The 26,881-nt window shown below is 32.2% G+C and overlaps 3 protein-coding genes across 6 annotated transcripts in view; all 3 read right to left on the reverse strand.

The window, feature by feature from the left end:
• Positions 1-115: 115 nt before the first annotated feature.
• On the reverse strand, positions 116-6,118 carry LOC125856792 (serine carboxypeptidase-like 11). The gene is made up of 14 exons (XM_049536417.1): positions 5,924-6,118; positions 4,929-5,074; positions 4,031-4,107; positions 3,815-3,937; positions 3,552-3,654; positions 3,376-3,413; positions 3,175-3,273; positions 2,663-2,752; positions 2,426-2,572; positions 1,655-1,726; positions 1,074-1,201; positions 846-959; positions 562-607; positions 116-431 (listed from the first exon to the last, which is right to left on the reverse strand). Exons 1-14 carry the CDS (start codon positions 6,088-6,090, stop codon positions 348-350), a joined length of 1,434 nt encoding a protein of 477 aa, XP_049392374.1. The 5' UTR covers positions 6,091-6,118; the 3' UTR covers positions 116-347.
• A 2,290-nt stretch (positions 6,119-8,408) lies between these two features.
• LOC125856791 (peptidyl-prolyl cis-trans isomerase FKBP62-like) lies at positions 8,409-16,924 on the reverse strand. Of its 2 annotated transcripts, XM_049536415.1 has the most exons (13): positions 16,637-16,924; positions 16,347-16,433; positions 14,999-15,256; positions 14,752-14,832; positions 14,561-14,641; positions 12,691-12,885; positions 11,554-11,643; positions 11,023-11,198; positions 9,947-10,069; positions 9,698-9,844; positions 9,351-9,478; positions 9,154-9,274; positions 8,412-8,858 (listed from the first exon to the last, which is right to left on the reverse strand). In XM_049536415.1, the coding sequence occupies exons 1-13, from the start codon at positions 16,836-16,838 to the stop codon at positions 8,793-8,795; spliced, it is 1,755 nt and encodes a 584-aa protein (XP_049392372.1). In that variant the 5' UTR covers positions 16,839-16,924; the 3' UTR covers positions 8,412-8,792. The 2 variants fall into 2 exon arrangements, with proteins under 2 accessions (XP_049392373.1, XP_049392372.1); XM_049536416.1 differs by lacking the exons at positions 16,347-16,433; positions 16,637-16,924 and having other exon boundaries at positions 8,409-8,858; positions 14,744-14,832; positions 14,999-15,124.
• Positions 16,925-18,063: 1,139 nt separating this feature from the next.
• Positions 18,064-26,881, reverse strand: part of LOC125856793 (serine carboxypeptidase-like 17) — a 44,592-nt gene continuing 35,774 nt past the window's right edge. For 2 of the 3 annotated variants that reach the window (XM_049536420.1, XM_049536419.1), the window contains 13 exons: positions 22,515-22,660; positions 20,704-20,780; positions 20,490-20,612; positions 20,186-20,288; positions 20,064-20,101; positions 19,639-19,737; positions 19,474-19,560; positions 19,253-19,396; positions 19,064-19,135; positions 18,858-18,973; positions 18,656-18,769; positions 18,495-18,540; positions 18,064-18,377 (listed from right to left, as the gene is read on the reverse strand). In XM_049536420.1, coding sequence (XP_049392377.1) covers positions 18,294-18,377; positions 18,495-18,540; positions 18,656-18,769; positions 18,858-18,973; positions 19,064-19,135; positions 19,253-19,396; positions 19,474-19,560; positions 19,639-19,737; positions 20,064-20,101; positions 20,186-20,288; positions 20,490-20,612; positions 20,704-20,780; positions 22,515-22,575 — 1,164 coding nt within the window. In that variant the 5' untranslated portion in view covers positions 22,576-22,660 and the 3' untranslated portion in view covers positions 18,064-18,293. Of the gene's footprint in view, positions 18,378-18,494; positions 18,541-18,655; positions 18,770-18,857; positions 18,974-19,063; positions 19,136-19,252; positions 19,397-19,473; positions 19,561-19,638; positions 19,738-20,063; positions 20,102-20,185; positions 20,289-20,489; positions 20,613-20,703; positions 20,781-22,514; positions 22,661-22,731; positions 22,886-26,881 lie in introns of those variants that run through there. The other variant, XM_049536418.1, reaches the window with a different exon arrangement.

Genomic DNA, 26,881 nt, shown 5'->3' on the forward strand with positions numbered 1-26,881 from the left:
TGAAGGCTCGTTGAAAATCTCCAAAAAAATCTATAATGGGAGACTCATTATATTAATTTTAAAATCTTCAAAGTATTTTTTTTATTTCTATAATCAAACGCTCACTTAATTGCTCGTTAATGCAATGCACAATATCAGGAAAAGGAGAGGTAATAATTCTTGTCTTAATAATTATAAAATAACAACATACCAGTAATTATACAAATGAAATCTGAAGAAATAATATGTCTGTAGACCTTATTCTTATCATACGAAGATAAAATGACTATTTCCGATAAAATCTCGACTCAATTAAATCATTTAAAAGCAGATACTAACGTCAATTACTGGCTAATAGCTTCAATAGTCTATAAAGGATTATGGGATATCCATCTTTTGAACATATTAAAGCTCTCTTCCCTTTTATACTCAGGTGCTACATGTCCTGCTCCCTGTTTAAAATAAATAAATAACAAAAAACATAAACTTATTAATTAATTAAGAGGGAAAAATAAAAATCAAATACAATAAAACAAACCAATGTGAAGGAAAATAATAATGTTAAACAAATAAAGTTCTTGCCTTTACTGTTGCAAATGTCATCTTATTGGCATATGATCTTGTGTATCTACAAAAATGTATAAATAAATAAAATAAAATTTAGTATCTATAATTATAAAGAAACAATTAAACTAATAGTTCATTTATTCAGACTTTTAAAATCTACTTATTTTGAAAAACACTTTTTATCAAAAGTGAAAAGAAACATTTTTTTGATGAATAGCAAGTTATGTGACTAATCAATTTGAAAAAAATGACAATATGAGAGTAGCAATTTATGCTCGAGTAAAATTTTTAAAAAATACCCGGCAACTTGACCATTAACGATCCATTGACGCCAATTATCAACAATTGAATAATTCAGTGATTTAATCCATGCTTCTGTAGATTGGAATGGTACACCCATGTCATGATCACCACTGTTTCAACAAAAAAAAAGTATAAAATTATTTAATCACAATTTTTTAAAATTTGTTTCGAGATTAATAATATAAACAAATGAAAACTTTAATTAAGAAAAATAAATTAATTACCTATATATAAGTGATCGATAACCTTTAGAGCTATGATTTGCATGATATGAAATACTGTCCATAGAGGTAAATGTATAGTATTTTTTAATACCATTTTGCTTGCATCTTGCCCAGTGATCTATAGTTCCCTGGTAAAAAAAGAAAAGGAAAAATAATACCTCAATATTTATGTATACTGATGATAATGTATTATTTTTCAAAAAAATTGATCTATATCTAGTACCAATGATTACTCTTATGATGATCTAAAAATTAGAACGGAAACATACTATAACAATTTAAATTACGTTAATAATATTATGATAGTCCATTTCTTTTTTATTTATAAAGCTTAAATTCATGACATATACTTTATTTGATCGATCTTTGAAAGGTTAAAAGTATTATTTTTTAAAAAATAAAAAATACTTAAGTTAAATAATGTTTTTTTTCAAAAAAAAAAAATCATATGAAAAAATACAATTACAAAGTTTTTCACAATTTGATACTTAAAAGTATTTATTAAAAATAGTTATTCAAATTACTATAATATATATATATATATAATTTAGTCAAACACAAACTGATACATGATCGCAAACCTTTCGAACATGGAGAGCTTTCTGGACTCGAGGGTCATTTGCCCAATAATTTGAGATTTCGTGTCTATCAACCTGCAACCATGATAACATTATATTTATATTGATGTTTTTACGAAAATCAACGATAGCATTATATTTGTTTGGAAATACTCTTCTATGATCTAGTTATGGTCAATTAGTGTATGTCTTATCTCATTTATTAGAGTAAAAAATAGATTAAATTTTTTTAAATTGTCATCGTTTTTCAAGTTTCACAACTAAAATATTATATATCTCCACCTCCTAAACAATAATCTTTTTTGGGTTACGTTCACAAAACTATTTGAGCTGTCATGAATTCATTGTCAAGACTTTCTTCATTTCTCACACCGTCACACTTCTTTCAACATATATATATATGGTAAAATATTTGAGATAACTTGCTGAAAGAAGTGTGACGGTGTGAGAAATGAAGAAAGTCTTGACAATGAATTCATGATAGCTCAGATAGTTTTGTGAACATATATAACCCAAAAAAGATTATTGTTTAGGGGGGTGGAGATATATATATATATATATATATATATATATATTTCATCGGAAGAGATTTTAATCTGAAGGGAGTATAGTCCAAGAGATAACACGAACACCTTACGATTTAAATATAAAACTCCCAAAATCACAATAGTTTAAAGATATTTTAACTTATTTACTTAATTTTATTACTTGATTAATAGATTTGATGTAAACACTGACTGAATTCGAGTAAATTTTTACCCTAGAAATACTTACAAGCTTTCCATAACAGCTGGGTGAGATGGCATTCTCTTGAATAGATCTTCTTCTCCCTCTAAATATAGATGGAAATGGGCTTTTCAATTCAGTTTCTGATCCACACAAGGGTTCTAAAACATGTTGATCATTAATATTGTTCAACAGCTACAAAATTTGCAAATTCAACAAATTAATTACTCCTAACCAATTAATTAAGGAAATCTTAATAACAATTGTATTTAAGAAATTATTAACCTCATCCAAAATATCTAGATCTTGGGTGCATTGAGCATTAGTGGGAGCAAACTCCTCTCTGTATTCTCCTTTGCAATTTTGCACCATTGACTGTTATGGAAAAAAACATCTTTAATCAAACTTTCAAAATCTGTTTATTTTTAAAATTACTTTTTGCCATACGTGCTTTCCAGAAAAGAACTTTCATATAATACTAATCAATTTGAAAAGTATTTTTGTTTGTATCATAACATCGATTTTGTATGTTTTATCAAACTTTTAAAAAGTGTTCACGGGGAGAAACTATTTTTTTCAACTTCTGAAAAACAAAAGAAAATAATAAAAGAATTGGGGGTAAGGAAATGAGAGAGGATTACAAAGGTAGAGAATCGAACACTCACCAACAAGGTGAAAGTTCGTGTAGCCAACGAATACAGGTAACTAAGATTTCTCGAAGAAAAAATATTAATTAAAATCTGACTTCTATTACTACTCAAAACCACTTTTTTTTTTTTAATCGCCCTATATATTACCTGATAAAGTTCATTTGGAATGATTCCCATGCCAAGAAGAAATGGAATCACAAAATTTTTTTCTTCAGGAAATGTTAAAGGGTTTCCGAGTAAATAACCCTGAAATTAACCAAAACAACTGAGATTAGATTAAGCTGTTAATTACACTACTACTACTACTAATAATAAAAGATTAAGAAAAGAATGAACATAATTAGAAACCTTAAGGTTAATCAAAGGCTTGTTGCCTGCTTCAATTCCTACAATTAAGATCACGCAACTCTTAATTAATTAGACAAACAATGCTACTAATAAACAGTAAAATAACTTGAAAACTCTGTAATTAGATACATAAAATTATGATTAATTATATGAAGTTGATTAGTAATTATAATTACCATCCGATATCAGTTGGACAACACGTGGAAGAACGATACCAGAATATGAATCTCCACCCAAATAAAAATTATTTGAACTGAATTCTGGATGATCAACGAGCCACTGCAATTAATGATTAGAATCAATTAGGACGAGCTCACTCACATACTAAATAGGTGACTCGGAATTATAGTACTAGTTGATTCGTTCTCTCAAGATAATGCGGATTAACAACTAACAAGTGAGAGTCGAGAGGAGAGCAAGTTGAATCAAATATACATACCTTAAGTAAAAATTCATAGACGTGCTTATATGCATCAACATCAATGACATGCATTGCTTCTGGTGTTGTTGCATATGAAAATCCAGTATTTACAGGTTGCTCTAAGAAAATTATGTTTGCAACCTAATAATTTAGAAAATATTACAACAATTAAATATAATTCAAATTCACCTTAAACTAATAAAGATATACAAGAATCATAGGCAATGTAATTACCTTGGTCCATGAGTTTGGAGTCACTCCAAGTGTTGGTAGACTCCCATTATACTTTTTTTGTTTGTAATATAATGGCCCTGAATTATTAATCAACAACCTTAAGTAAAATTAATCAACAACCTTAAGTAAAATTATTAGCAATAATCATATAAATTGCATCAAAGGAAATGCTTGCATCAAACATCAATAGGAAGATGTTTAAAGATGCCATCAAAGTTTTAAAAAAAGGTTTATCTATGCCATCGGTTAAAAGTTTGGCTCATCTATGCTATTTCTGTTTAAGAAAAGGCTCATCCATGCCATTATTTGTTAACTAGGAATGACATAGATGATGGATGAGCCAAACTTTTAACTGGATGACATAGATGAGTCTTTTCTCAAAGTTTGATGGCATATTTGAGCCTTTTCTTTTTTTAAAATTGATTTAATAATGACGTGGCCGAATCATAATTAACCATGTGTGAAAAATGGTTTTGCAAAATCTGAACTTTTTTAAGTTAACAAATAATGGCATGGATGGGCCTTTTCTCAAACGAAAATGACATAGATGAGTCAAACTTTAAACGAATGACATAGATAAGCATTTTCCCAACATTAATTAATCTCAAAAAAAATTGGTTTTTATGCATTAACAGTGTAAAAAAGTCACTTAAGATAACTACATAAAATTCTTTATGATAAAGATAGGCGGATACAAAGTACTCATCTGAATCAATTATTTTGATGCAAATATAAATTTATATATAAAATTCATGAAAATTGCAATAACCAGTAAATATGAACCCATAACTACAAAAAATCTTAAACACTTTTCTTTTCGACTGTAACATACTAGGAATCTTAAAGATTGAACCCGTAAAATTTAAATTCGCCTTTAGAAGAATGGAACTATACTTACCAATTTCATAGACAACTCCATTGAAAGAAGAGCAACCAGGTCCTCCAGTGAGCCACAATATAAGAGGATCATTTCCAGGGTCTGATTCTGATTTAATAAAATAATAAAATAGCTGATGTTTCTCTTCTTTACCCACACCTACATACCTGAATCATGTAAATATTTAATTCTAATTATTTCAACTTAACATTTTTAAAAATTTTAACTAGTAAGCCATTTTAATTTATTTCGGCACAAAGTTTAAAAAATAATTATTTTTAAAGATTTATAATTTTAAATATATTTGATATTTTTATAACTTGTAAAAATTATACTAACAAATATGAAATTTGAAATCTTAAAAATAAAATACGGTAGGTACCAGCTAGTGCAACAACTAAAAATAGCCTAAAGATATAAATATTATTTATACGGACAATCTAGATTGCTTGCACTGTTTTAGATATTATTGCAAATTAGTACTCTTATATTTTTTATAATTGAATATATTCACCTTAGCCAGAGTAATAAATATAATAGTCAAAGTGCATTATTTAGCCTTACGTAAGATGAGTGTCCATAATATTATATCAATATATATACATAAAATAGCTATATCTAATTGGGTAAGATGAGTGTCGATAATATTATATTAATTTTAAAAAAGTATATACATAAAATATCTATTATTCTATATCTAATTGTATAGAGAGATGACACATTCACGTGCTCTTAAGGTCCACACTGAATCATAATTAACTGTTTCTCTGGATTTGCGGAGCGAGATGCCATTTTTTTTTGCAATCAGTAAACTGTGGGAGAAATTGTTAGATCTATCGTCTTTGCTAGTAATGTGAGAGCTAAAATTATGATTCAAATTCTACACTCTAGTAGAGTTGTTACCCGTTTTGATACAAGCAAATTAAAACTGGATCCGCCCAAATCTGACCCAACCATGAAACTAGCTCTAAGCTATACAATTGTTAAATATAAGTAAAAGAAAGAAAGAAACTAACCCAGTTTCGAGATGAAAAGGAAGAGGACCGTCAAATCCAGGAAGAAATTTAACAGTTGCAGCAGCTTGTACTTGCAGTTGCAGGGGGCTTATTTGTATCACTAATAGTATAGCAAGAAGATGAAGAAACATATTGGAGCTAATTAGGGAATATTTCGATTTCGCCATTGATGCTTTAATTTTTGAATGAATTTAAAATTATTGGAGCATCTTATACTGTTATGGCAGCAAACACATTTTTCATGAAATGTTTTTGAAAAGACAAAAACATCCCTCTACTGAGAAATTTTTTATAATGGTAGAGATCCAACCAACAATAATTGTATGACCCTCCATTGATTTATTAAAACTTGAATAATGTGTCTATTTCTTTACCTTTTTATCATCTCTCTCCTACTCACCCTTCTTTTCATTTATTTTCTTATTTTCTTATTCCTAATAAATATTTCTTAACTTCATTTTCTTAAGATGTTGATATATTGAATAAAAGAATTAATTAAAAAAAAAATTTCACAATAACTAAAAATGTTTTTAGTACTAAGTATTTAAAATACTCATATCATTCAATATTTTTAATAATATCAAATTAACTAAAAAATATTTAGTGTTTTCTCAATTACAAGCACCTAAAAAAACAAATTAATTCAAATTTAGTTTTTCATATTTTTTTTAATTCTGTTTTAGTTCATATATTTATAGTCATTGTTATATTAATAATGTTTTAGTTCATATATTTATAGTCATTCTCTTAACAGAGAGTATCCGTTATTTTTCTTAATTTAAGTTATATTTTTTTAATATACTTAATAGAAAAACGTTGGAAAATATATATTATAACTGAATGTACGTAAAGACACGAAAAATGAATTCTAATAATATTAAGGTTGAATGATATTATTATTATTATTATTATTATTATTATTATTATAATAATAATAATAATAATAATAATATAATGAGTAGTTAATTTAAAATTATATGGAACCGATTGATTCTTGAAAATAAATTAAGCATTGCAAGTTTTAATTTAAAAGACTTAAATTTCGTTCTGTGACCCATGTCACCTGTATAATTTTTTTAAAAACGTTTATGAGTCCACCACTCCCTGTCCTGTTCTGTCTCGTTGTCATTCTTATATTTAAATATGGTTATGGTAAAAGAAAAAGCATGTGTAATTTCAAAATAAGATCAAATCAAAACAAAAATAATCTTATCAAATCAATTTATATGCTAAAGTAAATTAGTTTGTATTTTGAGTTAATTTGATTCTATTAAATATACCGAAAAATAAGTTTATTTTTTAATGTTAACAATTTTATAAGTGTTTAAGTTATTTTAATAGAAAATATATTTATCGATATTTTTTTTATCAAATGTATTAATTATTTTATTATGTTTGAGAATTAGATATTTATTAGGAGTAAAAAGAATGAAAGAAAAGAGAGGTGAGTAAGAGAGAGATGGTAAAAAGGTAAAGAAGTGGATCCCTTATCCAAGTGTCAATTAATTAATGGAGGGTCACACAACTATTGTTGGTTGAACCTCTACCATTGTAAAAATTTTCCTCTACTGAAGCATCTTGTGAGAATGTAAGAAATACATGCTTAAATTCTCGTCAAGTTTAAGTGTATTTTCAACACATCTTTTAGCTTTTTATAGAGTCTCATGCTATTACAAGAGTTTGAGACATACTTGATATGCTATGTGACGGATCGAGAATGAATTTAAGTTTAATTAATTAACTAAAAGAGTGTTTTTAAAAATATCTATAGTTTGAAAACGAAATTAACAATTATGCCAAGTTCGAATGTGATATAAAAAATAATAATACCGAACGATGGCTATTTCTGGAATGATATAAAATAGCTGCACATGGTGTCCACCAGAATGTTGTCTCATTCAAAGATGATTGGTGAAAATTTGAAAATAAAATAATATCAGAATATTTAAATCTATCCCGCTACCTACTCCTTTTGGCCATAAAAAGCTTTGAGAATTATACCAGACACGAAATATATTATACATGAAAGATGCAACAAGATCTATGCTCTGCAGTGAGCATCAAATTCAAATTTTGTGCAAGAATCTCATTTTTTGATAGCACAAAAGAAAAATTGGATGGAGCCAAAGACGCCGATGGGCGTCAATGGCTGACTCAAGTGCCTCTCAGAATGCCACATGATCACCTATTACACGACTCACTAACTTTACTTGTGACTGCTTCTGTAGTAGAGTTTACTATACTTACTATTCAGTTGTAGAGTTCTAAATTTATGTTGTTGGCATTGCCTCAAGTGAGAACTGTATTTGGCTTGTTACCAACCTTCGTGGTAAAATATAAGTGTTGTAAGATTTTGAGTTATAATGATGAGACTTTAGTGTAATTTTGTCGAAATTTCAATGAGTTAGTATATTTTTTCTTGCAACTAAAATCATCTCAGTATTAGTAGATGGAACACAATAAGCAAAGCCAGCAGAAATGCAGGGAAATATCTCAAATTTGATAGGGACAACTGAAAAATAAAGTTCAAACAAACATCCAAATGAAATATACAACCAGAAGGTGCCAATTTTTTACGTTTAAAATAGAACTGAAACCACGTATTTCCGGAGGTACAAGTGTGGTTTCTGCAATGTAATGCCTTTCTCTATTACCTTGGTCTATACATGCTCGGTGTTAATAACAATATATTCCCGAAACAAGTGGGGTCTAGAAAGGGTGGGGTGTACGCAGACCTTACCCCTACCTTTGCGGGGTAAGTGGGGTAAAGAGGTTGTTTCCTATAGACTCCTGACTCAAGACTCTGTTAGCTTTAGAAAATATGTATAGAAGTACAATTCTTCATCTAGATTCAACTTCCAATCAAATGTCAGCGCATGTTGATTTCACCAACATTTTCTTCATTCTTGCTCTCCATTTCTTCAACTTTTAATCTCTGCACAGTTGGGATAAAATTAGCCTGTAGATACCATGTATATTTTCTCGATTAATTCTAGAATCTAATTTCCTCGATGTAATACAACTTCTCTTAAGCCAGATCAGAGGATGAAGATATTTTATTTGAGAAGAAATGAGACAAAATCATATAAGTAGAGAACGAATCATTAAGCATTCTTAAAACTTCTACACTTCTTCAGTTTCTTGCATATAACTTGATCTTTAAAAAAGATATCCTCCTCTCCCATCTTTTTGTTCTCAAACTACGAATAGTTAGAAATCATGAAACAAACCTTTGCTGCCGAAGAGTTCTCATTTGACAAGCGTGCAAACATTGTTGTATAGAGCTTTGCGTCTCTCTTGTTGCTCTCTGCTTGGAGTTGTTTTAGGTTCTTCTGTAACAGTTTCACCTCCCTGAGCCGCAGAAACTCCTTGAATCATAACGGTCAAAAGAATTCTCCACCAATATTAAAGTCATGAGTTGCATTACCTGTTTTGTGGATCTATTTCTAGTGCCTTCTTGATATCCAGTTCCGCCAAGTGCAGATCAGCTGTTTCCATAAATGCTTGTGCTCTCCTATATAATGCTTTCACATTGCAGGACTCAACTTCTAAGACCTATGACCGATGGGAAAGGATAAGGATGAAATTAGGCCGTGCTTGGTTTTGAAAAGACAGATTGCCAATTCATTAACAAGAAAAGGAAGAATGCCTTTAATCAGCTGATACAGTATGCACTGATATGACTGTTTTTGTCACAATAAAGCATGCCTATCCATCCAAATTACATGAAAATAGTATTGTTCAATTGATTATCTTGTTATGTATGTACTTTACCTTGGAACATTGCTTGATTGCTTCCTGGAAATAATTCCGTTTGAGACATGCTGCAGCACCATTCAACCAGCATGACACTCTCAATGATTTAACTATCTTTTGATCATCATCCTCAAAATGTTCATCTTCATTAATACAATCAGTAACCTGAACGGAAAAAAAAATCCAAACGAGAAAAAGCATAAAAATTATAGAGTATCTAACAAAAGTTGCACATTCTTAACATTGATGACCAATTCACTGAGATACCTTCTCATATTTCTTCATTGCTCTTTGATACTTTCCGTTTTTGAAGAGCAAGTTGCCTTCTTCTTTCTTCCTCTGGGCCATTTGGATTCTCTCATGCTTATTCATTTCCCTAGGATCTTTTTCCTAGTTCCCAAAAGGAGAGTTAGAGTTTTGAGAAATTTGTATGTATCAACCCAAAATAAATACGAGAGAAATTTAGTAAAATGGTCTTGTGCAACATCAAAATTTTTCCCATTAAGAGATTATCAACTTCACGAAAATAAGCACTCCGTCCAACCCAACTAAGCTGCCCTAATTTCACTACACTAAGCAGTTTAGCACCCCATCCATCCCAATTAAAGTGTCCTACTTTCACTTGATGATCCAAATTACCAAACACTAAGAGTGAAGATTACCATATTCAGAGTTTTAGTTACGAAAGGCTACAAATTAAAATAACTTGTTAAATTTGACCTGAAATTCAAACTAGAGCAGTTAACAGGACAGGATTAGTCGATAGGGGGTTAAGACTTGAAAATCCGAACATCGGTTATTATGTGAATCAAATTACTGGAACTTTCTTTTTTGGTTCGGTGAAATCAAATTACTGTAACTTGAAGATAAGGCATGGACAATACATCTAATAACATAATTCCAAACTAGAAAATCTTTAATACAGAAAAACATAAGCATCAAATCAAACCTGACTTACACAAGATATAACAAACAAGAGAGGACTTCTCTATGAAGAGAGGAGACTTTATAGATGTTCCGGAGAAGTATCGTTAGTGTCGATTTAGTTTCATAGTACGTGCCAGTAAATTCTCACAAGAAAAAAAAAAACACAGCAATGTATTTACAAACTTAATCAATCAGTTTAAGCAATCACATCCATTAACCTATTGGGTAGTGTTCAGGTTTCTTCATATGTTCAATCCTAGAAAATTAACTACGTTTGCCAATCAGAACTTTGGGCCACTTGTTTGGGTCATTTACACATCGTATATGAGTTCTAACCCTACATTCGCTGAACCATATGTACTAAGCGGCTAAACCAAATATGTCGTAGCAGATTACAGACTTCCATCAGAAATTACCTTTGTGAACTCCAACATCTCAACTTCAAAAATTATGGTTGAGCATGGAGGAACCATAGCAAGATCCCGCTTCACTTCAGTATTTCCAAACCCATAGTCAGGTTTAACTGTCACTATTGCATGTTCACCCTTCTTCATTGTACTAACAGCTTGGTCCAGTCCAGCAACGACTTGTTCTGCATGCAAAACAGTACAACATAATCATAGCAAGGCAAGGTTCGCAGGCATAAAGTTCAAGAAGTACAGAAGCATCACTGAAGACTTGGCATATATGCAGGGTTTATTTCATATGGTTAATTCACATTACACAAAATCTAAAGAGTTTGAGCTTTCAGAAGAAAGCCATGCAAGAAATGCACCTGATATAACTTTTAATTTAAGACAAAAGATCAAGGACGTACCACCAAAAACCTCATTTTAACATAACAAACCTTATTACCTTGTGATTTCAGGGAGGATAATGGGAATAAATATATCAGATGCTTAATTATCAGCCATAAGTAAACTTTAAATTTGTTCTAATGTACAGACCTTCATCAGTTATAAACTTCAGTGCGTCCTCTCCATCAAAGCCTCTTTTCTCAAGCAAAGTGCCGTCCACAAGCTTAGCTGTATACCTAACTGGAGATTTGAAACAAAAACCAAGTAGTTAGTAAATTCCCCATACTCAAGCTGAATTTTATTACCAATTCTCAAACTGGACCCAGCCTTAAGCTAATTCTGCAGTTATGCTTCCCAAAATAGAGCACACATGTGTGCCTTTCACTGAGCAAGAGTAAGGTAACATTTCCATATTTGCCGTCCCCTTTCCTAGGGTGATGAAGGACGCAATATGACGTTTGATGAGAAGTGAAAAGAGTAGTATTAGAGTACCGCTAACATCCATCTATAATCTATTTAGTCTTCTTCATGATACATTAATCCACTTTCATTTCAACTAGGTTAAGCTATTTTGTCTTTGTCGCTATTTAGGGAACTGTTGCTGGCTTGCTGCCGTTACTTAATTACCACTTAACTAGGATTTGGCCTCCAAACTTTAACCAATTTTTAGAATATTGTCTTCACTTTATTTATTTTTTAGGTCAGGCTGTAGCAACCATCAATTTTTCAGTGTTTTTTCTAACTTTTATAGAAGTTTAACTAATTATTAATTTAGTAGGAGAGCTTTCTATTTTTAACATCAATATGAGGTTTCCCCACAACATATTTGTGTACAGTCTCTGTATTACATTAAAGCGACGTCTAGTTCACAGACGAGTTATGGAGAGATTATAATTATTGGCATGCAAGCTGATGAACAATAATACTTTGATTGTTAGGCAGGGATTATGATACCAAAGTCAAGGATTACCTTTACCAATTAGTATACATGCATAAGTTATAGTTTTAAAAACAATAAACCAAAATTATTCAGATTTCTTACTAATATGATACTATCATAATTTTTATTAATATAAGGCTTTTAGTTGTATTCACTAAAGTAATACAACTTGTTTGAACTTAAGGGTATTTTTGTTAATTTAGGTTCTCTTATATGCCTAATACATGCATTGTTATTCACACTCCATCCCGCAAAAAAAAATATGGTTAAGTAACATAATATCAACTATCTGTATTTAATTTCCTCAAGGGCAAGAACGTAACATGCACATAATTCTAAATACTTACTTGTCACAGCAGCACCTTCATCTGCAGTAAGAGTGCCTTCTCCCTCTTTTAGAATCTTCTTTAAAACTCCCAAATCACCAGTCACATTTATTACCGGCTTGAAAGAAACTAGTTCAAGATCAATACTCAGAATAGAACTTGGAGGAATTGAAGGGACGCCACTTTCAGAGTCCTTATCCCTGTCAACAGAGGCATCTGCAAAGATGATGGGGTAAAGAAAAATTTTAGAGTGAAAAGAACTGTTGGAATTTTTCAGGCTGATAAGGAAGGATGGGCGATCATTCCTGAAGCATATCTTGCTATCATAAAAGTGAGGAAGATGCACACCAACTTAAAATGATTGCATGAGTTCTTCAGCGTAATTTCCCTCGCAGTTTTCTTGCATTTAACATGGCACTTACAGAGGAACAACATGAAAATTCCATATGTTGAGGAAGCAAACTATGTTTATATTGGTTTTCCAGTTCCTCTGTACCAGCATAAGTCTTTGTGACATGGGACAAGATACATACATACATAATACGTATATTTTAATTGTTGAAGGCATAATTAAACAAATAAAAGTTTAAGTTTTTAGATGAAATTGTCACAAACTTCAACATAATATCAGAGTAGAAAAGATCATTCAAGTCTCTCTATTCCCCATTATAGAAAAGAATTTCCACATGTTTGGCCCATAAAAACGAATATCATGCCCGCACGCGAGAGGGGCTTGTTGAAGACATAAAAGTACGTTTTCTCTATAATCTTTTAGATGAGATGGTCACACAGTATAGGATGACAACATCTAGTAAGAACAGATATTGAACAGAGCCACAGTGTAGTTTAATGTGTTTCTACTTTAGTTGAAGAGCATGTCTGGTATAAAATCTTTATTCATGTCTACTCCACTCATGTAATGTGGTCAGCAGACCTTTTGTCAAAGTGAGCACACACATTATGAATGTTTGAACTAGCAAAAGGTATGTCATATAGGACTAAAACATTAAATTTGTGAATGTGAACTATTTTCTCATGAATTAAATGTCTAAAATTCCCAGAATTATTTCATACTGTACTATCTGAAACTCTGACCATCTGACAGATTTATGATAAGAAATATTGATGACAAAAGTCAGCACCTTTGAAAACATTACATAGAACACTTCCAAACCTAATAATTAAGGCGACTCCATTAAAATGGAAAGAAGGAAGTATCTTTCTTGCTCATTACCAACAAGGTGACTAGACAGTACTGTACTAGAAAATCACCTTTAACCTTAAAACAACAAAATTAGCGATTAGACAAAAACAAAACCGAAAGCCTAATAGAGGTAAAATATGACCAGATCCCAGTTTCTAGTTGCACTCCACTCTAAGATCTCACAGCCAGCTCTTACCTAATAGAGGTAAAATTTGACCAGATCCCAGATTCTAGTTGCATTCCGCAAAATTCGAAATGAATCAGAATGTACAACTATCTACTACCATTTTCTCCTGTAGGAACACATGTCATACATCATTAGGGAAATAAGGAATTCCTCTCAATTGATACACTTAATTCGCTTTTGTACAACATATTGTTGTGAAAAATAGCAATAAGTGGCGATAACTCCCAATTCATCTCCCTTACACAGATATCGTGATAATTTTTACATGCCATTCAAGGACTAACATTATGATAAAACTATACAGACAGAGCTATCTTTCCATCTGAACAGCACAGTAGGCGACAGCTGCCAGGTCCACTATTCACAAATAATCTACTTTCTTTATCTAGACTACTTTATTATCTATGAATTATACTCCTGATACCCACTCCCTCCCCCAAAAAGAAACCCCAGCTATCAACCCAAATAATGCTAGCAAAGAATGAGTTGGGAAGACGTACACTGAGGTTGAATAAGTAAATTCACTTTCTCCCCTTTTCTCATCGTTTTGATCGCTTTTGGTAATGCTTGACAAAAATGGCCTAAATGAAAACAGAGTTGGTTAGTCAAATATACGGAATATATTATCAGTTGATACTTGATAGCACAAATTTGTTGATCCTCAAGCACAAAAACAAAGATACCAAGGTACCATCTTTGACATAAAACTCCACTCCATGTTCAGATGTTTTTGCAACAGTGATGCCGTCAAGCACCCTCACCACATACCTCACTGCAAAATCAAGGACATCTTATCTATAAACAACTGATAAATGCAATATCACGAGTAAGACCACATAAAATGCAGATACTGGCACTAGCAATATTTCTTTTTCTTTTGGTTTCCTGATAGTTAATTCTTTTTGGGTACAAACTAAACACAAAACATAATCAAGTACCTAGAACTTCATCCAAGTCACCAGGAGGTCCTATCATCTCCCCCTTCTCCAAAATTTTCTTGATAATACCACCATCCTTGCAGACATCCACCACTGTGATCCATGATACGAGTTCGACTTCAAACTGAACGACACTATTCAATGAAACTGCATCCGAGTCTGACAATCCAAAAGCAGTTTCCGAAGGCAAAGTGAACAATGCTCCTTCACCTTTCCTCATCGTGACAATGCCACGGTCTAAGCCAGCAGCAACTTTCTCTAACCAACAAAAGCAAACTTATTAAGCTTAATAAATAGAAACCAAATAATGGATACACAAACTCAGTATCAACAAAAGAAACTACTTTTTCCTACAATCTCTTAAGCAAATTATAAGGAAAAATGGTAAGAGAAATGGCCAATTATAGCAAAATAAACATTTTTTGCAACTTTAAACATTATTATTAATTATCAACTGCACACCAATATAGGAGTAATAAGGTAACTAGACCGAAGGGGAAGTTGTATGGGGTAAATTACTGTGAACACGTGGTCGCATAGGATGAAGACGTACGATAGTAGGATAATGATAAAAACAGAGCTGAGTAAAGACTCCAGAGGCAAGCGATCTTCAAAGAATCACAAGCAAGAGTAATCGGGGTTGTTATCGATATCGGTCACTTCTACCAAAACCATTGGAGTTGTTGACGATGAAGGAAGAGACCCGTGGCCCGAAGGCACGTTAGAAGAAATAAAAGACTTGTGGCCCGGCGCACGTTAGAAGAAATAAAGGAATTATGGCCCGAAGTCAGGAGAGGAGAAAGAAAGGACAGACGCATCAACTAATTCCGTACAGGATCCCGCAAATCACAACAGATTTACAGTTGTGCACTTAATGATATACCCAGGTGGAGCTTTTCTATTGGACGACATACTATAGGGTCCAAGCAGAGCGATTTCATATCTTGATGTATTCTACATTTCTATTTGTTGTCTATAAATAGCTGAGTTATTCATTTGTAAAAAGATTGGATTTTCAACAATACAAAGCACTACATTGATATTCTTGCATTCAGAGCTCTCTCTTATTACATTACCAACTAAGGCAATATTCATAAGATCATACATATAAAGACCTTTTATTCCGGAACCAACACTGTCACCGGAATCAGGATTGAAGCACTGATATTTTGACTTCACTGTTCCATTTGCTAATTTATTCAAATTATCATTCTTTATACATTTATTCAATAATGTTTTTGCTTACTTAATCTAAATCTTAGAAGTCGAATCAATCCGCGTGTCCTTTACCTCGTAAAAAATTCATTTTTCAAGTAAACATAAGTAACAAGAGTAACCAAGAACTCACCTTGACCAAGCTTGAATGTAACAGGTTCACCTTTGTCCCCGGTGGAAACAGATTTGGTTCCATCATGTAGGATACCAACATAATGAACTGCAACACAATAAATAAAGTAGAAACATTTCAATTAAAAACAAATATTCCTTCATGGTATTTGACTGGATATGGAATTCAATAACATAGAATTTCACCCAAATATTAAATTGCTGATATGTATTGATAGAAAAGTTAATTTTGATTAAATAAACTAATCAATTTATCTTGAAACTGTTGCGTCGATTAAATTTCAGAATTACCGGTGACTTCATCACCAAATTCAGGGGTCTCCCAACCCTGACCATGCTTAAGAAGCTTCTTCTTGAGTCCATTTGAGTTAATTTCCCTTTCTTCACCAACATTGAGCGGTGGTGCTGATTCTATCTCTTCACCTGGCTCTTCATCCAGTTCATCATCTTCATCTATAAATGCTTGGGCATTGGCCATGGAAAATTCCACCATTTTTGTTACTTCTAATTACTGTTTACTAAGAATTTATAACTTAAAACGGAGTTCTATGAAGTGATTTATATGATGGTCGGAGGTCGGAGGTCGGAGGTCGGAGGTCGGAGATCGGAGATCGTACGCCGATGAAAACCAACGGAGGAGCAAGTAGAGCGGAGTGTTCGCGTGCAGTGACAGTAGCTTCCAGTAACTACGAAGTCGTTTGAAGTGGGCTGGGCTTTGTATAGACTAAAAGATTGGATCAGCCCAACACACTTCCTTACAAGTGAAAAGTTTTTGGCTTTCAATAGAACTATGTTCCTTCGTGCGTTTACTTTTTTTTATTTTGAACCTTTTAGTGAAAATTTTGGAAATGATAAATCGAGTCGAACAGAAGAAAAAACTTGGTTAGTGATTTGGTTTAAAGTTTAGTACTGAAAAAATCGATTACTGGCCACGAATTGTATTGAATCTCCCCTATATTGGCTCTCACTTTTTTAGTTTAACTCAATTATCGGTTGACTTTTTATCGTTATGAAAAAATTTCATTTTTCCCTCAACCTCTAATGGAGTTTCTATAAAAAGAAAATATTAAATTATAGTTAAACAGTTGAGAGGCGAATTCAAACTTTTTTATTATTTAAGAATCTGAAAACGTGAAATTTACTCATTTCACGCTAAAATTTTATTAACTACATTATTATAGGGGTGTACATTCGGTTTTTTGGTTTGGTTTTGTACTATTTGGTTTGAATTTTTCAGTTTTTGGTTTTGAAGAAGTGTAACCCAAACCAAACCAAAATAAAATTGGTTCGGTTTGGTTTTTCTCTTTTCGATTTGGTTATTCGGTTATATCAATAATTAGAAACATAATCAAAGTTATATTTGCAATTTGATATATATAAAAGGAGAAGTAATAATATTGAATCTCTTTCATATACTTTCTAATATAAATCACAAGTAAAACGTAAAATACAATACTTAAAAGTATATCAATTATAGACGTCCAAACATAAAATATAAACTAAATCATAATGAAAGACAATATATATATATATATATATAATTTGTTTTTTTTGATTTTTAGTTTTCTAAATCCGAAACCAAACCAAACAAAGTAAATTATTAAATCCAAAACCAAAAAACCAATGGTTTGATTTGATTTTTCGGTTTAGTCCAAATAGTGCACACCCCTAACTACATACAAGATTAAATATGAGATGATTTACAAACAACAAGGGTATGAATGAACTCAAGAGTAATATATATGGTGCTTAAAATGACGTTAAAGACTTTTTATACATTGATGTTTTCAACAATTCACGGTTGGTTTTAAAGTGCGTCTAATTGTTATAAATGTTCTTTACATCGTCAATGCATAAAACTTAACTCAAATTAGGATGAATTCATGAGTGACTACTATGAAATGTTGACATTGATAATTACAAATTGTGATAGTGATACATTTGTTGATTACAAGGGCTGGTAAGACATCCACCTTGTGAGCATGGCCAGACATTCACGAGGCTTATATTCTGGTGCAGTATGCCCTGCTCCCTGTTAAATAATAAAATTAACAAGCCAATTTTAACACCAATTATTTGACAATCTTTCTAACTTCAGACTAAGAAAAAAAAGAAGTAAAAAGATAGATTGAGAGACTAGTTTCCTTGCCTTCACTGTGGCAAATGTCATCTGATTTGAATAACTTCTCGTGTAACTGAAATCGTGCCAACGAAAGAAAAAAAAAAGGGTTCAGCATCAATACAGTGACAGAGTTTACGATTAATGTATCTTGAAGTGTCCACAATGTATGTCTTTCATCAAGAACTAACCCGGCAACTTGATTGTCAACAGTCCAGGCTCGCCAATCATCGACAATTGAGTAGTTAAGAGATTTTATCCATGCTTGAGTTGATCGAAAGGTAACAACCTTGTCATGATCTCCACTGTTCAATTCAAAAAAACATTAGAGAACTTGTTAGTTTCACATAGTTATTCCAATATTGTTGTAAACACAATTAATGTCTTCTCAACCTGTATATAAGAGATCTGTAACCTTTGCTACTGAGGTTTTCATGATAAGGTATGCTATTTGTGACCATCTTTTGGAATTGCAAAGTTGCACATCTCTCCCATTTTCCGATAGTCCCCTTTTAATGAATGAATATGTTAGTCTGAGTTTAAGTTCTACACATTGACAATAAGAAAATAAGTAAAATTCATTTAGTTTTGTGTCATACCTTCCGGATGTTGAGGGCGTCTCTAACTTGATCATCATCAGCCCAATGATAAGAATGTTTGTACCAATTATTCTATAGTAATAGCACATTGTAAATTCTTGTAATCAATATAGCAGATACAAAAATTAATAGCCTAAAGAATGCAATATTGTATAGATAATAATTGAAGATGGAAAGACAAATACTCACGCGACATTTTAGTCCAGGAAGATTGTTAAGTTCATGTAACTTCTCATCAAGAGATCTTCTTTCGCCAAACAATTGGTGTGGTCTTGGCGAAAAACGCTTACATTTGGGCTCCAAAATATGGGGCTTATTAATTCCTTTAAGAAGCTGCATATAAGATCAGTATTTTAATACCAAATAAAACAAGTAGATCATATTTGATTTTGCTTCAAATAGAATCCAACCTCTTTAAAAGTCTGAACATCTTGCAAACACAGTGAATTGCTTGGATTTATATTAAGGTATTCTCCTTTACAATTGGTATTCAAAGACTGGTTCAGAAAAGTAAGCCAATAAGTGTAAGTAAAGTTAATGAAACTGTACCGATATGATACCGAAGAAAACCCAACCTCATAGAGTTCATCAGAAATAAGTCCCATTCCATGAGCATATGGAATCTCATAATTGTTTTCACCTTCAAAAGTCGATGGATTTCCGAGTAAATATCCCTGAAAAAAATGTTCTTTTTATTGTGATATTGTTCTACGTACATTGACCTGTAGGATAGGGATGGCAATGGGGCGGGGTGGGGCAAACCCGCTTAAACCCACTAAGATTTCTACCCGCCCCGCTCCGCCCCACCTAGCATGATTGTCATCCCTATGTAGGATCTCTTCAGCAAAAACTAATATGTTTCTATGCAATCTGTAGCCGGGATAGGATAGGAGGGCAAAGGATGTTCATTACAGAATAAACATTTGTTATAGCAATTTCATTATGAGTTGCCGTTTATCCCTAAGGGGAAAGATAATTTATATAAGAAAAAATGACGAACCTTGAGATTGATAAATGGTTTGATTTCCATTTCATTCTCTGCAATATCAAGGGCAAAATGTTATAGGACTAAACCAGCAAAGCATGATCCAAGAAAGTAACTTAATGCAAATATAGTCTTACTACTGGCAATAAGTTGACTAATAATGGGAACAACCATCCCCGAGTACGAGTCTCCACCAATGTATAATGGATTCTTTAGAAATGCTGGGTGATCTACAAACCACTGCAAAAACATTTTGAAGTTCAGCAAAAAGTTCAGACACCTAAAAGGCGGAGAAACTAAGTGAAATGTGATACTCACTTGACACTGATCCAACATCGGGTAATGAGTTGCAATAGATATACAAAAGTTTTTCAATACTAACAGAGGTCTTAGACCTCCTATGCTGACTGCGAAATCACAAATAACGATAAATGTAATTACCTTGCGAAGGAACTGATATGCATGATCACTTGCTTGTAAATCAGATGATTGTAGAGCTGCTGGAGTTTTCGCGTAGGAAAATCCAGTGCCCACCGGCAAGTCTATGAAAATAATGCTTGCCACCTAAAAATTCCATGATATTTTTAACATTCTTGAATTGTGCACAAACTTTATGTACATTACACAGTACAATTTCAGTATCAAATACTCTCACCTTTGTCCATGAGTAAGGATTCAGTATCATTGTAGGCAAACTCCCATTGTATTCCACTGCCTCAAATGTTATTGGTCCTTCATATTCATAGTTCCAAAAGTTTAGAAAGTATAACTTAATAGCTTGTTAAATGCCAGAAACTTTTAGGATTCAAATCAACTAATTATACTTTTTATTTGTGGTATTTTAATCTAAGTTGTCAATGATCTGAACCAAAATATTTTTCTTATTTAGCTTGATGAAGCGTGATCAACAACATACCGATAGTTTAATTCCACAAGTGGGGTCTAGACATAGTAGAATGTATGCGGACCTTACCCCTATCTCGTGAAGGTAGAGAGATAGTTTCTGATGGACCTTTGGTTCAAGAGTAGCAAATTAAAGCAATTATGAAAAAGATTACATGCAGTAAAGCGAACATGACAACTAATAAGAAAAGAGATCATTTAGAGAAAAAGAATAGTAACATTAACAAGGTAATGCGAAACAAAAATCAAAGAACAAGAAATTAACTACGAGAATAGAGTTAGTAATAAGACCAGGGGCGGATTTACGTTGGACGAAGGGGTTCATCTGAACCCCCTTCGTCGAAAAATTACACTATATATATAAGATTAAACTTTTAATATACGTGTATATATATACTATTGAACCCCCTGAACATACACCAAAGGCGTAGCTCAGTGGCGTTGGGGGTTCAGGAATTTGCTCTACTGCACGCGAGGTCGCGTGTTCGAATCCGGGCAGAGGCATTTTTTTTATCAACTTATATTTTAGGCATTTTAATTTATTTTTTTTAAATATTGCAATCAGAAAACGATGTTTAGTTCCAAAAACTTAAAATGCTGATTGGGAATTTAGGATTTATTAGTTTAATCCCTAATTATAAAGTCAAATATTAAAAAACCCTTTTCTTCTTGATTCGACCGTTTAATCCGACCCGTTTATATCCGATTCGACCCGTTTATTTGTAGATATTATTTACGTGATTAATTTTTTTTGAACCCCCTTGATGAAAATCCTCCTTCTGCCACTGAATACGACAAACACGGAGCTCCACATTAACACCAAGCTTATCCCGCAAAAAGTGAGACAATGTTGTACTATATACTAACCTTCTACCTAATTCACGACTTCTATACCCTCCTCTCTCAGGTCATGTCGTCAGTAAGTTGAAGATGAGACATGTCATGTCTAATCAACTCTCCTTAGTACTTCTTCGGCCTACTTCTACCTCTCATCATACATCATATCCACTATTTCCAACCCCTCACAACTCCTCATTAGAGCTTTTGTGCATCTCCTCTTCACATGTCTAAATCATCTCAGCCTTGCTTCCTTTATCTTGTCTACCATGTTAAGAATTTCCACATGAGAAAAGGGATGAAAATTTGGTCTACTTATATGGACTTGGACAACCTCATGAGCTAGCTTTTGAGATTGAGTTAGGCCCAAGATCCATCTTTATACACCATGGAGATCACGCCCACCTTGTCCTAGATATTTCTATTCCTAATCTTATTTTTCTTTATATGCCTACACATGACACATCCATCTCACCGTCCTCATTTTCAAAACTTGCATATTCTAAATATAAGAGTTGTTAACTGACCAACAACTCAACTCATGCAAAAGAGTCCATTGAACCACTACTGTATAGTAATTATCTTTTAAGTTTTGGTGGTACCTTCTTATCAAACAACTTGAAGCATGATGAAGAGGTGTAAATCAAAGGTTGATTACATTTCTTTACACTATGAATGAAACTTAACATGTTCAATTGAAATTTTTACTAGGTTCCCTATACATACCAATCTCATAGATAAGGCCAGATAGAGCAGAGCAACCAGGTCCTCCAGTGATCCAAAGCATAAGAGGGTCGGAGTCTGGATCAGACTCCGACTCTATAAAATAATAGAATAATTGCACATCTTCTGAATCACCAACTCCTACATACCTGGAAACAACAGTCAATTATATGAGTTTTAAGTGAATCACTTGAAAAACATAACTCTAATAATTCCTCACCCAGTTTCAAGTTGAAAAGGAAGGGGTCCGTTAAATCCTGGAAGAAACTTCACTGGAGAACCAGCTATTGCAGGCCTTGAACAAAGCTCTGCAACAACAAGAACCAAAAATAAATAGCATAGCTCTGTTTTTGTCATATTTCTTCTACAACTGAGTTTTCTTGAAGCTTTAGTTTGTCATATATATTATCTTCTACTACTGATATATAAGTGGCCAAAAGTAGACATGCTTGCCGACCAAGGGCATCTTTGGAATAACACTATAATTTTGCTATGACATGTTGTACATTGTAGGATCGATTGTTGGACGTTTTGAGATTTTTGACACAAAGCCCAATTGTTTTTTTGCTTAATTCAAATAGCAGACCATTCATTGCTTTTTTATGTTTTGATTTTGCCCCGGATTTGATCTTTTATTACATGATTGCCTGCAGATAATTTCGTAAATATTGCAAAACCAAAGGATGATTCTATTTAAAAAGGCACCAATTGATGTCAGAGAGTACACCTGCCAGCTCCTTTAGCTTTTCCACAATTGTGATCCCATGTGCTTATCCTTTATTCATAGACACTTTATAAAAATTCTATATTCACAATTTAGCTTTTGTTAATTAAAAAAAAATCACTATAAGCTTTTGTTAATAAAAACAATCACATTATTATTAAAAATCGTCCACTTTAATGTATATAATATTTTTGCAGTAATGAGATAATGAAGACAATTGTAAATTAATACAATTTTAGTAGTTAATATTTAATAATTAACAACATTTAATTGACTCTTAAAATTTTATTTGTGTCATATACATTGGGATAAGAGAAGTAGCATATATTATAAAAATTTACTTAAAAAGTACTATAAAATACAATAATCAAAAGAAGTAACATGTAATATTTAATTTGAAAACTACGTATTAAGTATTGTAAATCTCAATAATTAACAACTTTTGATTGACTCTTGAAATTCTATTTGTGCTACATACATTGGGCTAACAGAAGTAACATATATTATTAAAATTTTATGTTAAAAATACTATAAATTACAATAATCAAAAGAAGTAACATGTACTCCTAATATTTAATTCGGAAACTAAGTAGAAAGTATTGTAAATTTCAATAATTAACAACATTTGATTGACACTTAAATTCTATCTATGCTACATATATTGGGACAAGAGAAGTAATATATATTATTTAAAAATTACGTGAAAATACTATAAATTACAATAATTAACAATTTAAAATATTTAAAAATACTATTAAGATTTAATTGACTATCTAAATTCTATATGTCACATAAAGTGATACAAAAACATAACAGATATTGGGCCCGTGCTAGCACGGGCACTTGTGTCTAGTATTATAATATATTTAAATAGATAAGTATTACTTTATCTATCATAATTTGTTAATTCTATAATTTGATTTTGTACAAAGTTTAATTAATAAAATAATTATTTTAAAATAATAAATTATGATAATATAAAATAAAGGGAAAAAGGATGGATTTATTCCCGAACTTTAATAAATGGTACGTCTATGCCCTCCGTTAAACTTTGCGTCCACATCAGCCCCTGCCGTCCAATTATAGGTACGCACATGCCCCTCTCACTAACGGACCCCTCATTTTTTACACGTGTCTTAATCCAAATGACCTACTCGTTTGACCTTTTTTTTTAACCCATAAACCAACTATCCGCCCCATAACCCAATACCCACCCAATTTCCTTTAAAAGGCATCCTAATTAAAAGACCCAAATTAACAGGTCCCATATCTCACACACAAAACCCTAGCCTAGTTCTGTGTTCCCCTGCAGTTTCTCCCTTTCTTCTTCTGAAATCACCAAACAATTTCCAAAATTGCTAGCACACTTACACATCTCTGTTTTTGTGTATAACTTCTAATAGAAGTCAGTGATCTTCCCCTTGATCCTTGTTGGGTCATCAGTTGTTACTCCTTCTACATGAATTGTTCTATGTTATTGTACCTTTTATGGGCAATGGTCATTTTGTGAAAGAACTTGGTGATCCTATCACCCTCTTTAAGACAAAGAGATGTAGATTTTTGTTTCCATGAGCACTCTTCATTTTTATTGACTTCCTCATAATCCATTAATAATGTAGCTTTCATCCTCAGTCAAAGTCGTCACAACAAGCATTTTGTCCATATCTGCTAACTGGCTGAGGATGTTCTTTCTTTAAGAGTAAAATTTCCTTGCAAACTTCTAATCTATTCGTTGAGTTTTGCTTTGAGTGCCTTTATTTTACAAGCCAAGATGAGGGAGACGACAAATAGATGAAAAATTGACTACGAAATTATGACCAACACATGATAGATTCGACTAAGACAAGGTGGAATCGACCAACAAATTGGAATCGACGAAAGAACTAGGCTAGGGTTTTGTGTGTGAGATACGAGACCTGTAAATTTGGGTCTTTTAATTAGGATGTCTTTTAGAGGAAATTGGGTGGATATTGGGTTATGGGGCAGATAGTTGGTTTATGGGTTAAAAAAAAAAGGTCAAACGGATAGTTCATTAGGATTAAGACACATGTAAAAAATGAGGAATCCGTTAGTGAAAGGGGCATGTGTGTACTTATAATTGGACGACAGGGGCTTATGTGGGCACAAAGTATAACGGAGGGTATAAATGTACCATTTATTAAAGTTTGGGATAAATCCATCCTTTTTCCCTAAAATAAATAACATAGCTTTGTTTTTGTCATATTTCTTCTACAACAGAGTTTTCTTGAAGCTTAGTTTGTCATATATATATATATACTAGATGGGGGAGGCCCGTGGCAAGCACGGGTCCAATAGTCAAAATATTATGCTTGTAAAAATATTATTACTAATAAATCAAGGGTGATACCTTTTGAAGAAGATGGATAATATCATATATTATATACTATTAGAAATAATTAGAATATGTACAACAGACATCAATATGATGCCAACTTGAACGATCTGCAAATACTAACTAATGTAATACAACCAAAATAATGACCCTTACTTAGAAGAGTGATATAACAGATGTTTCAGTTTTGATAATTAAGATTAGCATGTCATTGTTTATCATATGTAGAGGATACAAATTGTGCAACAAGCTAAGAAATGTCTACTTTATAGTTTATACTTGGATCCACATGTGACTATTTAACACGTGTTTGCTCTTTAGTTCCTTTTTTCTCTTCATCTTCTTTTGGGTAGCCCCATTTTGTATTCACAAATTTTTCTGGTGCTTCTCTCTCTTCTTCACTCTTTGCATGTATCATCTCTCTTCTTGTGTGCTTGAAGATTTTGGGGCGTGACACTTTCAAATGAAGTTGAGACGGTCCGCAACCCTATTGTCATTTCCTCTTAAACTATATATCTTGAATTTCACTTATTTAAAGGAAATGTTGAACAAGAAATTTTTAAAGCAAAACCTATCCTACATGCATAATGACATAAAATGTGAAAACTTCTTCATAAAATATTATGTGTGTCAAAAATACAGATAATAACTCATTAAGGAAATGAATATTACCTAAATCATTTCCAAACATAATTAGTCTGCTATTGTATGATCATCCTCTCAATTCCACTATTGTAATTATGAATACGATAAACCATGGTGTTTTGGTATCGTTTGCCAGTCTGCTAATAAATCAGAAGTTGCAATTCAAACAATACAAAAATAACGGAAGAAATTTAGATGATACTAAAAGCATTACTTCTATCTAAGAATAACTACTAAATACTAATACANNCGTCTGCCAGTCTGCTAATAAATCAGAAGTTGCAATTCAAATAATACAAAAATAACGGAAGAAATTTAGATGATACTAAAAACATTACTTCTATCTAAGAATAACTACTAAATACTAATACAACATCATCCAAAATAGAACACTATGGTTCCCTAAAAATCTTAAAAGCTTGAAAAGGGTGTGAAATTGTACTTGAAGGCTTGAAAATTAGAGAATCTGAAATCAATCATTTTCCAAAGTAGGTCTGTTTCTAGAAGTTGATTGTTTTTCTCGGTCACTTGCCTCACTCAGCAACACAATTGTTTAAGCGAGTGAGGATCCAAAAGTTCTAATTGGCAAGTGTATGAAACGTTTTTGAATTAGAGAGGAGTCAAATAGTACTTCCAGGAGGACGAACA

Source organism: Solanum stenotomum, chromosome 2, assembly GCF_019186545.1.
Source record: "Solanum stenotomum isolate F172 chromosome 2, ASM1918654v1, whole genome shotgun sequence".
Classification (NCBI taxonomy): Eukaryota; Viridiplantae; Streptophyta; class Magnoliopsida; order Solanales; family Solanaceae; genus Solanum; species Solanum stenotomum.